This window comes from Symphalangus syndactylus, chromosome 24 (genome assembly GCF_028878055.3).
Source record: "Symphalangus syndactylus isolate Jambi chromosome 24, NHGRI_mSymSyn1-v2.1_pri, whole genome shotgun sequence".
NCBI lineage: Eukaryota > Metazoa > Chordata > Mammalia > Primates > Hylobatidae > Symphalangus > Symphalangus syndactylus.
The window spans coordinates 13,798,879-13,815,494 of NC_072446.2; the positions used below are offsets into that span (position 1 = coordinate 13,798,879).

Below are 16,616 nucleotides of genomic sequence, written 5' to 3' on the forward strand. Positions count from 1 at the left end.
ACCGAGAGGCAAACGGAGAAATGAGGGAGCCAGAAGAGAGACGGTTGAGAAAAAAAAGACACAGGCAGAAAGGACCATGGCCATGAGGCACACAGGAGGTGGTTCCCGGCTCTGCGTCCAGCCTGGGCCTCGGCACTGCCCACACCAAGCTCGACGGGCAGCTCCTCCTGCCTCCTCGTGCCCAGTTATGAAAACTTCCTGATGGCAGCCCCCACCCACTGCCTTCCCCACCTCAAGGTCAAGAGGGGGGTGGGGTTCCCTGGGACCACAGCTAAGGGGTGGATCCAGGGAGCACTCACCTGAGCCCCGGTCAGGGTGGCCATGTCCAGGATGATGTCGGCCCCCAGGTCCTTGCAAGCATAGGACACGCCATCTGCCAGCACCAGCCTGCCCTCGGCATCCGTGTTGTTGATTTCCACCGTCCTGGGGCATGGCAGAGATCCCCACTCAGGGACGGGATTTCCTGGGACACTGGCGTGAGCCCCTTTGAAACTGGGAAGACCCCATTTGGAGCCGCCCATCCCTGTGGCTCCCCGAACCCCAACACATTCCCCCACTGGGAAGGCCAGGATGCCCCCAGTCCCTACAGCAATGCAGTGCCTGGAGCAAAGGGCTTCCAGGTGACATCCCTGCCCCGCTGCTCTTGAGAGCCAGGGACCAGCCATTTGGCTCCCCCATGCCTCAGTTTCTTCATCTGTAAAGTGGGTGGCATGAACCGGCCGGGTTGGCCTTCAGCACACTGCCGGGCACCCGGCAGTTGAGGAGGAAGAGCAGGAGATGCGGGGAGGCGCCCACTCAGGCAGCAGCTCGTGGGGATGGGGAGAGGGTTCTTCTCTTCTGAATTCTGGAGCCACTTGCTCCTCAGCTGCCAGCTCAGCTTTGACTTTCCAGGGTCAATCTCAAGGGGGAGATGCAGGAGGTGTCCCCCGACCAGGGAATCTGGGGGTCAGAGCTTCACACACCCAAAGGTTTCAGGCCTAAATTGTGGAAAGGCCTGTCCTGGTAATGCAGGGTAGACCATGAGCTCCTGGGCCAGGCACTGCAAGGGAGCCTAGCACCTCATCCAGGTGCCATAGGCCCCTCAACGTGAGGTGCGCCTGCTACCAAAGCTCCCCAGCACTCTAGGAAGCAAGGAGCCTGCTGCCCAGGGGACCCCAACGCTGGGTGCCCTCCCAATATGCCTGGAGTGAGCTGGCATTGCAGGCCGGGAAGGGTCGCAAGTTCCAACAGTGGGCAGGAAGGAGCGGGAGGGCCAGACGTACTTCCCTGAGTACAGCAGGTGGATGTCATCTGGCCTGGTCGCGTTGGGCCCCACCGAGTTCTCAGCCAAGCAGAACACAGCGTGGAGGTTGTCTTTGAAACCCTGGAGGGAGAAGTGGGCAGAGGCTCCAGTTGTAGGTCATAGGTTTGGGGAGGGGGGAGGATGAGCTGGGGGCTCTCAGACCCACAGACAGCAGGAGAGAGACACAGATGGCTCCATGTTGCAGGGACCAGAGCTCGCCCTCCCTGCCATCCCGGGCACAGTCCTGGCAGATCCCAAGGCCAAGGTTCACCGCTGGGGTTTCCTAGCCTCCCCTGGCAGAGCCCACCCGCCGCAGTAGATGAACCTGGGCACGGGCTGGGCTGTGGGACTCCTGGACTGCATGGGCTGGGCAGTCACGAAGCCTCGCCAACCTGTGCCGACGGAAGGTGGCCAGCAGCCGCGTCCCCTCAATACACACACACACACACACACACACACACACACACACACACACACACACACACGGGGCAGGAAGAGCTCAGCCTTGTGGAAGTTTAGGTGTGAAGTTATAGTTTTCTGATGCCAAAAACGAAAGTCATTTGTTCACTGAGAAACGTGTGGCCAACAGATGGTGGCAGTTCCTGCCCCGCACAGGCTGTAAGGGTGCCCCCTGACCCCCAAGCGGGCCATGCCCAGGCAGCAATGTCAAATGGAGTAGAGCTCCCAGACCCCTGTCCCTGCTCTTCCTCTGCTCCCAGAGACAAATCTTCAACCAGAATACATCCTCCTAGCATGCAGCATGCCTTGAGGGCGCTGACACACAGCCCTATAGGCTCCAGCGTCTTTCTCATCTCCTGGAACAGCTGACTCTTCCACCACGGGCACAGAGTCCTCACCAAAGGCAAACGCTTGGGATGGTGGGGCAGGGGCAGCCAGCAGGGCAAGGAGTGGCCAGTGGCAGGAGCCGCAGCAGTGGTGCTCGGCAGGGCAGCTGCGAGTCCCTGAGACCTCCCTGGGCCCCCGCTCAGTCCTTGAGCCTCACAGATGGCCCCGCACCCCCACGCAGCACAGGGGAAAGAACCCCACCAGCCTCAGGGTGATGATCTCGGGGCCACCTGTCAGCTCCACAAGGGCCCCGAGTCCCCCGCTGCCACTCTCACAGCCCAGCCTGTGTCAGGGACATGGGGCAGGGGCTTCAGGACCCTCAGCCTCCTCCTCTCGGAGCTCCTCCCCAGATACCCCAGCACTGACATTCCATCTGTGTGAACAGTGACCACGGCCTGTCCCTGTGCTGAGGCCTCCTGCAGTCATTCGAGGGAGAAGTGGGTATTTGGGAACAAATGAATAAATGACAGCATGACCCTGAGGTCACAGGATGAGGCCATGGGGCTCCAGGCCACGGACGCCACAGAGATGAGCTCCACCAACAAAGGAGGGGAGCCCTGAAATCCTCCCAGAAAGCAGGGTTCTGGATCTGTGGCCTGCTGGGGTGGGGGAGAGGAGGAGGAGGGGGAGGGGGAGGAGGAGGAGGAGGGGGAGGAGGAGGAGGAGGGGGAGGGGGAGGAGGAGGAGGAGGGGGAGGAGGGGAGGGGGAGGAGGGGGAGGAGGGGAGGGGGAGGAGGGGGAGGAGGGGAGGGGGAGGAGGGGGAGGAGGAGGAGGATTCCCAAATGGATGCTTTCAGCCTCCCAGGGAGGGCTGCTACCCCCTGAAGGCTGGGCCCTGCCCCTAATTTCTGATCCAGCAGGTCTGGGGCGGAGCTGAGAACCCACATTACTAACAACATGGGGACTCCACTTGAGAAGTGCTGGCTTAGAAGATGAGCGAGCTGCAGTCCTGGGGCAAACAGTGCTGAGGTCTGCACGGCTGGATGACGTGACACAGAGACAGCGCAGGCACTGCCCTGCCCTTGCGGCCCTCACGGCCAGTCTGGGGGTTCTCCAATCACCAGGAGCGACTGAAAAAATCCAGGACTCAGCAGAGCTGGAGGTAAGCCCTGGAGCTGTCAATGTTCACACACTCCCTGGGTGTTCCCTGGCACAGTTGGGACTTGCTGGTCTAACAGAAGAGGGTGGCCAAAGATGGGGCTGGACTGTGAGTGCTTCAGGGACAGCGTGGGGTCTCCAGTGCTACACCAGGGCTTGGGCCTGGTCCCCCAGGGCAGCCAAGGGTTTTGGGTAGGTAAGTGGGGCAGGGGCTTTTTTTTGGTGCCAGGCTTGGAGGGTCGCTAACCCCTCCAGAGCCCAGGGCCACCGAGCTCCTGGCGTACCCTTCCATCTTTGAATGGCACATCCTCTTTTTAAAAAGTTCAGAACATTTCATTGTGAAATAATTTCAAACTTATGAAAAAATTGCAGAAATAGTCACAAACAGCTGGGAGTTGTGGCTCATGCCAGTAATCCCAGCACTTTGGGAGGCTGAGGTGGGTGGATTACTTGAGGTCAGGAGTTCGAGACCAGCCTGGCCAACATGGTGAAAACCTGTCTCTACTAAAAATACAAAAATTAGCCAAGTGTGGTGGCACATGCCTGTAATCTCAGCTACTCTGGAGACTGAGGCAGGAGAATCACTTAAACCTGGGAAGCAGAGGGTGCAGTGAGCCGAGATCACACCACTGCACACCAGCCTGGGCAACAGAGCAAGACACCATCTCAGAAAAAAAAAAAAAGAAACAGCCACAAACAATTCCTCAACACCCTTCACCCAGATTCTGCCAACGTCAGCATCTTGTCCAGCCATGGACAATGGGCAGCAGGGGGTAGTAATCACCAAGACAGGACCATCATCTCTTGGGACCATCCGGATTCCATGCACTCCTCAGACGTCCAGATAGGATCAGGCCACACATCATGCCCGGCCTGCTTGCTCTCCTTAATCTGGGCGACTACACAGTCTGGCTTTGTCTTTTGTGGCCTTGGCACTTTCAGTGCTGGGTTTGTCTGACATGTCCTCATGACTACAGGCAGGCCATGCATTTTTGGCGGGAATCCTGCAGAAATGCTGTGTCCTTCCCTGCACACTGCCTCCGGAGGCAATGTCAGGTGGCTCTGTCCCTGCCCTGGTGACATGCCCTGGGACACCTAGTTAGGCTGGGTCGTGAGTGTAACCACTATAAAGCTACCAGAGGCACTCTGAGACCATTTTACTGTCCTGTTCCCATCCCACTCTCATGGTCCAGTTCCAGCACTGTGGGTCACTCTCACCTGGAATGAGGCCTGGCTGTGGGGTGATGACTTCCTGTTTCCATCACTACCTCTGCAGCCTGAAACTGGGATTCAGTGTGAGAAATGGTTCTCCCCCATTCACTTGTTCATTCAGTGATCTATTCCTACCAGTGTGGACACGTGGATGCTGATTTTATTCTCTGGGTAAATTCATTACCCTGAGGATTGATTCTGTGGCTCAGACAGAGGCATATTCCTTTCTAAGAGGCTAACAAGGATATGTGAAGGCCAAGCAGGACATTCGAGTTCACAGTGGAGCCTCCAGGCTGGGGCTCTTGTGGGAGGGGGATCTTTGTCTAGAGTAGGGGTGGGGTGTCCTCAGCACCCCTCAAATCACAGGCCGCGCACCTCTAGAGGTGGAGGAGTGCTGAGAACACTCACGGCTGCTGCCTGATGAATGTGTGATCATTGTCAAGTGGCTTCCTGGGAACGGAGTTCAAGCTCAGAAGAGTCTTCCTGCTGGGGCATTCCCGGCCAGCCTGTCCCAGAGGCAGGACAGACCCTCTGTTGGAGGAATAACCAGGGGTGAACGGCAAAGACGGCCACAGAGGGCTGGCCACACGGCTCCTCCAGAACTACTTGCCCACACCTGCCCCTGTGCCACCCGAGAGCAGCAGCTACTCCCTTCAGAGAGAGCTGCCCAGCGAGCACCGCACAGCTGGGCCCGTCCGCCTCAGCATTCTTCCGGTGAGCCCATCTGCCAAAGCCACGGGGCCTGGGCAGAGGCAAGGAGGAGGGCCAGGTAGTGGGAGCCCGGAGCCACCCTGCCCCGTGGCCTGTGATGCTGGGCCAGTCAAGACCCTCCCTGAGTACCGGCCGTGTCCCTTGGTAGTTTATAACCAGTGAAGGAGTAGAGCACAGAGGACACACGCTCCTCCTCCAGCCTCTTCCGACAGGCTCTGCAGCGGACGGGCCACCGCAGGTGCTCATGGAGGTATGGGGCTTGCAGGCTGCGTACAGCCCCAGCTGTGTGCTCCGCATGAGAGAAACAGCCGTGAGCCCTAAGAGGCCATTTCCAAACCTGTGCAGAGCACAGGTGAGGGCCTGCCAGCCCCTCCTGCCCAGGCCACCTCACCCCCGCACCTCAGTGTCCCCACCGGCTAGCCCTGTTAGCAGAAGCCCATCGCACAGTCTGGAATGTGCACGGCCAGCTGGGAAGCCCCGGCAGAAGGAGCTCCTTCTTCCTGGGCTTCCTCCTCCTCCCTCACGGCCAGGAGCAGGAGCCGGACCCTCCAAATTGGAAACTACTTGCCAAGGCCTTTTTGTTTTTCCATTTCAAGTTTACCCCAAGGAACTGGGTTGCTAGCCTGAGAAAGCTAGGCTAGGGAGGTAAAACCTCAGCTGATGAGTCAGTGCACACTCTTCATTGGCCTGTTTCTTTAGACAGGGTCTGGCTCTGTCTCCCAGGCTGCAGTGCAGCAGTGGGATCTTAGCTCACTGCAGCCTCAACCTCCCAGGCTCAATCGATCCTCCGCCACCTCAGCCTCCCAAGTGGCTGAGACTACAAGTGCGTGCCACCACGCCTAGCTAGTTTTTAAATTTTTTTTTTGTGGAAACGGGGTCTTGCAAGGTTGCTATGGGTAGTCTTGAATTTCTGGCTTTCAAGCCATCCTCCTGCCTCCGCCTCCCAAAGTACTGGGATTACAAGCATGAGCTGGTGGCCTCTTAATTTGTTTAATAAGCACTTTTTATGGCCCAAGGGACATCTGGGCTCCATGGGAAGCTCACTCAAGGTTACCCCCACACTCCCCCCGAGTGATTACTGCCACTGAGCAAGGGCTAAGCTTTGGGGCGCCTGCCCACGCAAGAGAGGAAGGGGGCCCGGCCAGGCCTGGGGGTTGGAGGTGGTGACTTGGCGAGACCAGTCACCAGAGGCAGCTCTGCTGCAAAGAAGGGTTGCGGGAGGGATACGCAGAACAACGCATGCCCCTGCCATGAGCTTCTGCCTGCCACATGCCATGCAGGTCTAGGCCAGGCTTCCTCATTGAGCCAAGTGCTCATGGGGCTCTGGAGCCAAGGCAGGCCCTGAGCAGAGAACATGGCTGCACCTTGCCCTCGGGGCCTCCCAGAGCAGCTCTGATGAAGGTGGGAAGCTCTGGGGGCCGAGGGGGGACAGGCACCCGCTGGGGAGATTCGGGTAGGACCTTGGTGGGACCTGTGGCGGGACGGACAGGGGAGAGGGGAGCACCCACGAGGCACACCCAGGATGCCCCTGCAGAGGGCGGGCATGGCCCCACTCACCTGCTTGATTGCGGCTCTGAAGGCCCCCAGGACGGCCGCGGCGCCCCCACAGTCTCGCTTCATCCCCGGCATGGTAGTCTGCGGGTGGTACAAAGGGACCAGGACAAAGGTGAGCTGTGAGGTCCAGACCTGGCAGCAGCAGCCCCCCACCCCCACCTGGCCCCACCTTCCCCAGCTCTCAGGCCTGGGCAGCCCCCACACCAGGCCTCCTGGGCACCCACAGAACTCATGAACCTCCTATTGGCCAAGCGGGGTGTTCTCCAGAAGCAACAGGGAGTCATGGCCATAGATGGTGAGGCTCCCTTTTGTTTTGACAGAACTTTGGGGTTATCAAACAATAACTGCATGGAGGGGGAACCCGAGGAGATGCCCGGAGCTGCAGAATTCGCCGTGGCCGGGCTCTGACATTGCCACAGGGACCCCGTGCTTTGAGGCCGGGCACCCTGACCTCAGTCCCGAGCTGCCACGCCACCTGGGGGTCTGTCTGCAGGGCCACTCTCTCTCCACTCCTCCGCACAGTGTGAGAAGGAAGCTGAGGTCCAGGGCGCCACTGGGGCTTGCTAGAGGTCCCTGGCCAGCACCTCGGGGACCTGGCTGGGCTTGTGTGCTTCCTGCACCCATTGCAGATTCCTACTGTGCTTATGGCAGGGAGGAAGCCTGAGGGGCTGCTGCCGCAATGCAAACCTGCCCTGGCCACATGTCACCCCCCAGAACAGGGCCTAGCTTCCTCTCCCTGGCATTTAGAGGGCTTTAGCACCTAACGAGACTTAGGCTCAGCATTCTCTGCCCCTCATCACAGCCTTGAACGACAGTGAGGGTTGATGTGAACTCTTCAGTCACATCCACCCCCACTGACATCCATCCACCCCCACTGACACCACCAGCAGTGAGGACACCCTCGCTCCTTCATATCACTGGCAGGTCTACCGCCAGAAGAAGGGGCCACCTCTGCCCTCCTGCTAGTTCACACCTCCTGGCTAATAGTTCACACCTCCTGGCTAATAGTTCACACCTCCTGGTTAACCTGGGTCTAAAGAGGGGCCACCCTTCTCCCGCAGTGTCCACACTGTTTTCTATACGCTGGTTCAGAGTGTTACACATTTTTACATTTTACAGGTTCCCAAATAGAATTCACAAGTTCATATTTTAAATTAACAGCAGGTCCTCAGAGGTAAAGGTTTGGGTATGAAATTTACTGAATCATTTTTGAACCCTTATCTTATTACACAAGCCTTGAATTTTAGTGCAAAGTATTTTTAGACGTAAATTGAGCTGCTTTTATAACTGAGTGTAAATGACCCATCTCGTACTACTGAAAATAAGCCATCTCTTCTGAGCTAATCTGTGAGAAAGCACAGGATTGTTTAAATGGAAAAACAGGGCCTCCGATCTGGAATCAAACCATGTGCAAAATGGGTCACACAGAAATGCCTGGAAACGGCTGCTCACTGTACACCATGTCTCCCCCCGTCACAGCTGCCAGCTCCTTCCCAGTTGCAGGTGGAGCCAGGACTGGGCTTGCAAATACAGCTCAATTGATTGTGCAAAGTTTCACCAGCCCCCATATGTTGTTTCTGTTTTTATAGAAGAAACCATTTTCGCAGTGATTTAAGACGGTCTCTGCCTTTTTCACTGGGCTGACACACCCCGTGCTAGAGTATCAGGCCACAGTCCCAAAGAGATCGGGGAGCCGCTGTATTCATTTCCATGCCCTCTGGGAAAATGAACCAATGCCAATTTCACGTTAGAATTTCCTTGCTGAAGCAGTAAAATTAATTTTTAAAACTCTCAACCCTTGGGTACATTTTCCATATTCCGTGTGACTCATAATGCGCTCCCGCTGTTGCTGACGGGCAGTGGTCGGTCAGAGCAGAAGCTCAGCTGTAATTGCTGGGGGAGTTCTGAGCTCCATAAGCCACTTTGGCCACGACACCATTTTTACTTGAAAGAAAAACTGACAGACAAATGGCATTTAATTGGATTTAGGTATCTGGCAGATATTTCCCAGAAAAGGAACAAACGGAGCCTCTTACTTCCAGAAACAGCTGACATTATTTATTGCCAATGGTATACATTTCAGCTTTTAAGCAAAAATCAGAATTTTGAAAAACGTTCTCCTATCACCATGACAACTTCTTCACACTCAATGACTTTTCTAATGAGATGGATGGTGATATTAAGTGATTTTTTGATACTATAGAATGTAATGTGTCAAAAATTTGAATTTCTGCAGAACTCTGTGAACCAACATTTTTCAAGTGAACATTCATATTACAAAAACCACATGTTCAAAGTGAGAGAGAACAGTGGATTTAACTGCCACGGAGCACAAAAGTCTACTCGTGAGGCTTCAGATTCCATGTTATAACCAGCCTTTAAGAAGCTACCACTTGTTGAGTTTTGGTGTAATAGCAAAGAATGTTCATAGTTAGCTGAAAAAGGTACTAAAATCCTTGTCCCTGTTTCAACTATAAAATGCGTGAGGCCAGATTTTCTTGATACAATTCAACTGAAACAACACATTTCCATAGACTACACTGGAAGTAGACGCAAGGTCCCTAGCTGTCTTCTATTAAGCCAGACACTGACAGGATTTGTGAAAATGTACAACAATGCTACTCTCTCAGTAAATTATTTTTTCATTTTGGGAAAATGCTTATCTTCATAAAAGTATAACATGCAATGGATTTATATGTTATTATTTTTAATGAATTATACATATGTTATAAATTTCTCACTTTTAATTTCCAGTAGAGTAAATATCAATAGCTATCACTGTTATACAAAAAGCCTCTTTGGGGTCGGTACTTGTTAAGAGCGTAAAGGGGTCTCCAGTAATGCATTTGAGGCCTGCTAGTCTGCGCTGATCTTGATCTGCCCTTGAAATCTTTGAAAATGGAGCCGTGATTTTTCTTGCAAAACTGGGAGCTGGGCTGGCTCCACCCAGCTTACTTTTTGAGGAGTGACCATTTCTGCACCATTTGCTCTAGAGGCAGCCACTGGGGAGAATGCCCGCTGCATTTGCGTTTCACACCAGGCCCCTGGGGTGAGATTGTGAGCGCCTTCAGGTCAGGATTGGGGTCTTTCCATCAATGGCTTGAGCCTCAGTGCCCACTCCACACAGTAATAGCTCAGGAAAGGCCTGCTGGTTGATCCCAAATCCACGTAGAACAGTTCCAACTGCAGCGGGGAAGATGGGCTGGTTTAAAATGAAAAACCAGGTATTGTTTCACTGGTGCCAGAACACCCGGCTCTTCCTTGTATTATGGGGTCTGCAGACCAGTTGGACCCCGGGAATAGGCAGGGGCTATAGTCTCATTTTTCAGAAGGTGATCTGGAGCCATGGAAAATGCCCTACTCTCTGGCAGTTCTACCAGCCACCCTCAGACCACAGCTTCCCTGGAGGCTGTGCAGCTGTGGCCTCTAGGGAAGGCCTACGTGGTCAGGTTTTTCCTTTGTGTTAATTTCCAGGCCAGGAGCTGACTGACTAACTGCACAGGTGTACCCACAGCCACATGAGATGAAGTCAGGTGCAATGATATTTTCCCTAAGTGACTAGAGTTAGTGCCACAAGCAAACGAATGAATTCCCAGGTAGCTCATCTTCTCACATTGGTCCACAACAAGCCGACATCAAAAACAAGCATCTGATCTAAGGAGAAGAGGGTCCACGACTCTACCAGCCAGAATGTAGCGGCTTCCAGGGTGACCGTGGGTATTGAGGGTGGGTGCGAGGGTGGGAGCAGCCAGTACCAGGTGCAGGTAGTAGGGGGCACACTATCTGTGGCGAATTTAGGAATCATAATAAACTGACTAAAAGTCAGCTTGCTCATTACCACCATGTGCTGGTATCTCTGAACAAAGTCAGCAATAACATATTCCTCCTCCAAAAATCTGTTGTTGGTTGAAGTTTAAAAAATTGCTGTGGCTACGGTTGCGTTTTAATCACACAAACAAAAGCTTCAAATTCGCATATCTTTGTTACTTATCCTGAAAGTAACATTACATGGACGTTAACAATGACCCGACACAAAATTGGCCCCAACACTCGTGGAATCTACTACCCACACTCCTGAGAATCGCTCTGACAGTCAGATCCTGTGGGCTGGCTCTGGGCACAGTCGGGGCCTCCAGGGCCCATGATTTCCTACCTCCCAGTGTCGAAACAGAGGACCCAAAATAAAACACGAGCGCACGGGATGGTCAAAACGAAGACGCGGAACCTGCGTTCCTTCAGTTCCCTCATTCCATGTGAACACTTGGAGTTACTGTGTCCAAAATGTTTTTGTTCCGCAGATATCTGAAAGCCACAAGAATCCACCCTGAAGAACTGAACACATGGTGGGTATTGTGATTGCTGGAATTTACTGTGAAATGGGATTTTTAGGAATCTCTGCCTAAATGATACCATATTAAAGACTTTTCCTAAGTAAGTATCTGTGTATCTGTTGCCTCACATCATTGGAGCTCTTCAAAATCAAAATTAACAGATAGTATTCTTGGACCAACTAGGAGTGAAGACAGCTGACAACTCTGCCTACTGAACATACATTAGTAAAGAAGATCAATTTAAATGAAACCATCGTCAAATGTGTAGATGCTAAGACCCAAAGCCAGAGACATTCATTCCACCATCTAGTACCCCAAGAGACCCATAGGGAGGCATGTTTTTCCTATTAAAAAAAAAACCCTTTTTATGATTAAGTGTCATTTCCTGCTTAGTTCTAAACAGTTTTGTGGTTTAGAGGAGGGATGGGAACTGCTCATCCTCTCCAGGTATGAAATAAACTAGGCATGCTAGAGAGCGTGGCGAGCTGCACCAGCGCCTCCCTGAACAGCAGCAGACACTAGGGCTCAGTGTCAGGAAGGCAGCAGCGAGTGCTGAGGCCTGCCGCACACCAAACTGGAGAATGGGCGACACCAGGGGCAGGCCCACTGGCTGCAAGGGAATGCTGCCAGGCAGGAACAGAACGCCAGCACTGGCAGACCTTCCGAGTTCACAAAAAGGCCGGAAATCCAGACTTTGATGAGAATCCTTCCTGGTTTCAAATACTGGTAGCTAATTCAAATTTTAAAAACGCCAGGCCTCTGTGAGCCTTGCGGGCTGCTAGTTTGCAGTGTCTGCTGCGGATGCACTCCCTGCTCCTTCCAGACCTCCTGAGGTACGTACTTCCCAGTCTGCCCCCTCCCTGTCCTTCCCAGCCCAGGCCTGAGCACAGAGGCTGCTCACACGGTGTGTAGGATGAATGGATGGAAATGGCGCGGAGGAGGGCAGGTCTTGCTGGGGCAGGCAGACTCGGCCACAGCGGGGGTTCCACAAGCACCTGTTCTCCTGGGATGGCAGGACAGAAAGCCATACCACAGGACAGGCGTCTAGGGCCACCTCACAGGGATGTTCCTGGGTGACTCGCTTCTGTGCCGTGTGCAGATTCCCCTCGCTCTTGGGGGTCACGTGCCTTTGGAGGGTCTTGTGTGGCCACTCTGAGCATTTTCTCGCTGGGGATCATGGGCAGACTCAGAGACACAGGCATCCCCTCGCCCTTCCCTTCTTCGGACAAAGCCCCCAAGCAGCAAGCCCTGCCTCCCTGGCCCTGCTTGCCACTCCTTCCGTCATTTCCGGGACTGCTCTCGGGCCCTGGCCAGGCTTTTGTTTCCAGACCCTTCTGAAGGGTGGGCATGAAACCCAGGGGGCCACGTGAAGTTGTTGCCTCAGCATGGGAACCGGCCCTGCGGCCTCTCCCTGAACCCACCCCAACCCAGAACCCCAGAAACCTCGCTGCCCCCACCCCATGACACCTCTGAGAGGGCTGGCTGGACCCAAACTGGGCCCCTCCCCACCTCCAGGGCACCCTGGAGAGCGGGCCCCACACCTCACCTTCCCCTCCCCACCCCACCCCCAGGGCACCCTGGAGAGCCAGCCCCACATCTCACCTTCCCCTCCCCACCCCCAGGGCACCCGGGAGAGCCAGCCCCACATCTCACCTTCCCCTCTCCACCCCCAGGGCACCCTGGAGAGCCGGCCCGCACCTCACCTTCCCTTTGATGCTGAGGCCTCCAGTATCATAGACGATGCCTTTGCCCACCCAGGCGATGGTCTGCGTGGCTCCGTCTGGGGTGTGGCTGAGGACGGCCAGGGCTGGGGGATGCAGGGCGGCTTTGCCAACCCCATAGATTCCTATGGAAAGCGTGGGGAGAACTGGGTTAGGCTCGGGCTGAGCTGGGCGGGGAACTCCCAGAGGCCCCTGGAAACTCTGGCCGGCTGGTGTTTCTCCTGGAGAGCCGCCTGCCTGAGCCTGGGGCCCCCTGCCCCTTCTCCTGCCCCTGGCCAGTGTGGGATTGGGGAATGCAAATTAGCTCCAATGCCTGAGATTGCAAACAAATTCTATGCAAAGTATTGTTAAGCAAGAAAAACCACTAAGGGAAAAAATATTGTATCCTTTCCAGAAAGAAAAGAACAGGATTGCAGAATGAAATGATATTTGGATAATGCCTCAAGGCTGCCCCAGCCCATGCTCGTCCCCACTTCCTGAATCCTTTGCGCACTCAGGAACGGCACCGCCCTTTCACACTCACTCCCACAGTCCCTGCACCACTGCCTCTTTGGTTTACATGACACATCTTCTCAAGAAAGCTGTGGCCCCTGTGTGTGCAGTCTATGGCTCCAAGTCCTGCAATAATTGAGTCAAACAATCATAGCAACAATGACGAGGGCTAATCATGGCTGCCTGACAAACTCTAATTCATCCTGTAAGATCCACAGCAAATGCCGCCTCCTCTGTGAAGCTTTTCCTGACACAAGCGGCCTCTCCCTCCACTTGCAAATGGCTTCTGTCTAGGTAGACACCACCAGGATGGCCCCTGTGACCCCCACATCTGGGTATTCACGTCCTTGTGCAGTCCCTCCCCCTCATGTGGGCAGGTCCTAGTGTCTCACCTCTAACCAAAAGGAAAAGAAGTGATGAGATACCACTCCTGGGGTTAGGCCACAGAACAAGATGGGGGCTGCCATTTTGTTTGCTCACTCCTTATCCCTATCTCTCGCTCAGAGACCTCGCTCAGAGGGTGGCTCACACGGCAAGGAACTGCTGTCTCCAGCTAATGGCCTGTGAGGTGCTGAGACCTGCCAGCAGCCTGTTGTGAGCCTGCCTGGAAGCACATCGCTGGCCCCAGGCAAGCCTTCAGATGACTGCAGCCCCAGCCAACAACCTGACAACAGCAGGCAGAGACCCTGCACCAGGGGAAGATCCCTACCCCACAGCACGGGGAGGGGATAAGTGTTGTTGCGTTCAGCTGCTATCTTCTGAGTAATTTGTTTTGTAGCCATACATAACAGACAGCCACCTTCCTCTTGCCAGTCTACAAGCACCACGGGGCAGCTGAGTCATATTCATCTGCCCCTCTGGTTCCTGGGCAGTGGGGAAAGGTGGGTCTGGGGACTTGGGGAAGGCCTCTCTGAGGAGGGGCATTGGTTGAGATGGCCTCCACCAAAAATGTATCTTGAGGGGAGTATTCCAGATAGGGAGAGCCATCCACACACAGGCCCTGCCCGCCGTGATGTGAACTTGTGTATTCAAGGAACAGGAAGGCGCTGCTGAGCCCGTCCCCGGAGTCAGGCTATGCAGCACGCGAGGACGCTGGAGAGGCTGCAGGCAGGGAAGGACTTGGATCTAGCAGCTTCCAGAATCCAAATCAGAATCTGGATTGCCTCCCCTTCTCCCCCAGGGACGGCTGCTTCCCAGGGTCCGGCACTGGGCTTGGACACAGGCTGATTCCTTTCAGGTCACAAGCAGGATGAAGTCTGGGACAATGTGCCATGTGGCCCACCGACCCCCTGCCACCCAAGTGCCCCTGGCCACTGCCTGAGGCCAAGACCTGCAGGGATGCAGCCCCAACCCACCTCCAAATCCTCTTGTCTTCAGTTCCTCATCCCGGATGACGGTTGGGATGATCCCCAGCTCCTTTCCAACTTTGTTAATCTCCTGGACATGTTCATGGAAAAAACAACAACACAACGACACATGAAGATGGCTGGAAACAGGAGCGGCCGACGCTGGGGCCAGGGATGAACTGCTGCCTGTGTGGAGTGGGGGAGCCGGGCTTGGGAGCCAGCTTCGCGTGTGATGAAACCCAGAAGAGGGGGCTCACCCTTCACACTCTCTCATTTCCTGCAGCTCTGGCTGCGGTCCTGCCAAGGGGCCTGGAAGAGGAGGCTCTGTCCTCCCCACACACCCTTTCCTGAGGCTTCCTGGAGCCGGGTAGACAGCAGCGCTCCATCGAGGGCAGCCCTGAGGTTCCCTGGCCACGTCAGGGTGTGGACAGCCCCAGGTTTCCTCTGGCTCTCCTGGGGGTCTATGACACCCACCCCAGCCTGGTCCCACCCCCGGCATGATGATGCCACAAACCTCGAGGAAGGTGTCGGTGTTCATCTCATTGCAGGGTGTGTCCACGATGCGGGCTGCTAGCCGCACGCCGTCTGTGGCATTTGCTAAGCACTAGGGAAAAAAAGGCCATCACTGGGGGCCTGGGACCAGGTGGGAGGCAGATGTTCTCCACTTGTCCGTCCCCCAGGAACAAAAGGCATCAGAGGCAAACGCCACCCACAGGGCTACTGACAGGGCAGCAAGGGGAGGGGAGAGGGGGAGCATGGCTCTCGCTGCCTGCCCCACCCCCAGCAACCCAGGGCCACCAGCCACCTGTGTAGAAAGAACCTTCAGCACAGCCACCACCCTGTGCCTCCACAAATATACAGGAGTCCCCAGCCTGGGGTCCTGCCCTTCCATATCTGGATCCTTTCCAAGCCCTGTGTCCTGTTTCTCCCCTGATTCCAGCTACAACTGAAGGTAGGTGGCCCTCATGCCAGCCCCTGAGTATGCCCTGAGCTTCCCACCCCTCACCTCTGCAGATCCCACAGTCCTTTCCCTCCCATCAAGATCCCAGTCAGCCTTCGAGGCACTTCTCATAGGCCATATCTACCAGTAGCTTTTCCAGATCCTCCCCACCAAGCAGAAGCACTCTACATCCTGAGTGCTTGAACCTGCTGGCCCTCCCGGACGCCTTCCCTCTGGGCCGCTGCTTTCCTCATGAGTCCCACGCAAGTCCCTCATGAACCCTGCAAGACAGATGGGGGTCTGGCTGCCCTAGTGCTGTCACTTGACACAGCACGGTTCTGGGCACGGAGGGGAAGGACACAGAGGGAGGTCTCGCCTCATGGAACTGACATGTCCACCCAGGAGCTGAAAACATGGGCCCTGCTGGCCTGGCAGGGCTTCAGAGCCCACGCTCAAAGGCAGGGCAGAGAGGGGCACATGCACCAAAGCACACATCACGTGGGTCCCAAAAATGTGTCCTTCAGCCCTGGCTTGGGCCATTCTTTGCCTTCTCCTGTGTGTCTCACGTCTGCCCTGGGACCCTCACTCTCTTCTCAGCTGAATCTGCGCGCACCTCTTCCCCACCCTGTCCCCCACCGTGCATCCCCAGGCACAGAAGCTTCAGACAGCTGGCTGCTTGCACGGCCTCCCTCGCTCACCAGAAAGACAATATTAAGAGAAAAGCAGCGCTGTTTTGCGGGGGTGCAGGACAGCAGTGAGTTTATCATCCCTGCCTCTAGTCTCATAATGTCAGGGCAGCAGGCGCCGGGTCGATACTGCAGCCCGGCCACCTCCCCCGCCCTGCCGAGGTAATTAAACCCCAAAGCCTCCAAGGTAGAAACCTGGAACTTGACAGCTCCGATATGAATGTGCCTGTGCCGTCCCTGCCGCCTGGCAGCAGGTTCTCTGTCTGTGAGGGCATGTGGGGACTCGACAAGGACTGTCTGAGAAGTGCGTCAATGCTGTGTGACTTGCCTCCAAGGAGGCCAGGTGTCACCTGGAAGACCCCAGACCACGGCAAGCTCGGGGCTCTGACGCAAGAGC

The 16,616-nt window shown here is 55.4% G+C and overlaps 1 protein-coding gene across 4 annotated transcripts in view; it reads right to left on the reverse strand.

Annotated features, from left to right (window-relative positions):
* NPEPL1 (aminopeptidase like 1) overlaps nucleotides 1–16,616 on the reverse strand; it is a 41,697-nt gene that overhangs the window by 1,992 nt on the left and 23,089 nt on the right. For all 4 annotated transcript variants that reach the window (XM_055266571.2, XM_055266570.2, XM_055266572.2 and 1 more), the window contains 6 exons: nucleotides 15,108–15,197; nucleotides 14,603–14,684; nucleotides 12,738–12,880; nucleotides 6,707–6,784; nucleotides 1,263–1,363; nucleotides 300–423 (listed from right to left, as the gene is read on the reverse strand). In XM_055266571.2, coding sequence (XP_055122546.1) covers nucleotides 300–423; nucleotides 1,263–1,363; nucleotides 6,707–6,784; nucleotides 12,738–12,880; nucleotides 14,603–14,684; nucleotides 15,108–15,197 — 618 coding nt within the window. The remainder of the gene's footprint in view (nucleotides 1–299; nucleotides 424–1,262; nucleotides 1,364–6,706; nucleotides 6,785–12,737; nucleotides 12,881–14,602; nucleotides 14,685–15,107; nucleotides 15,198–16,616) is intronic.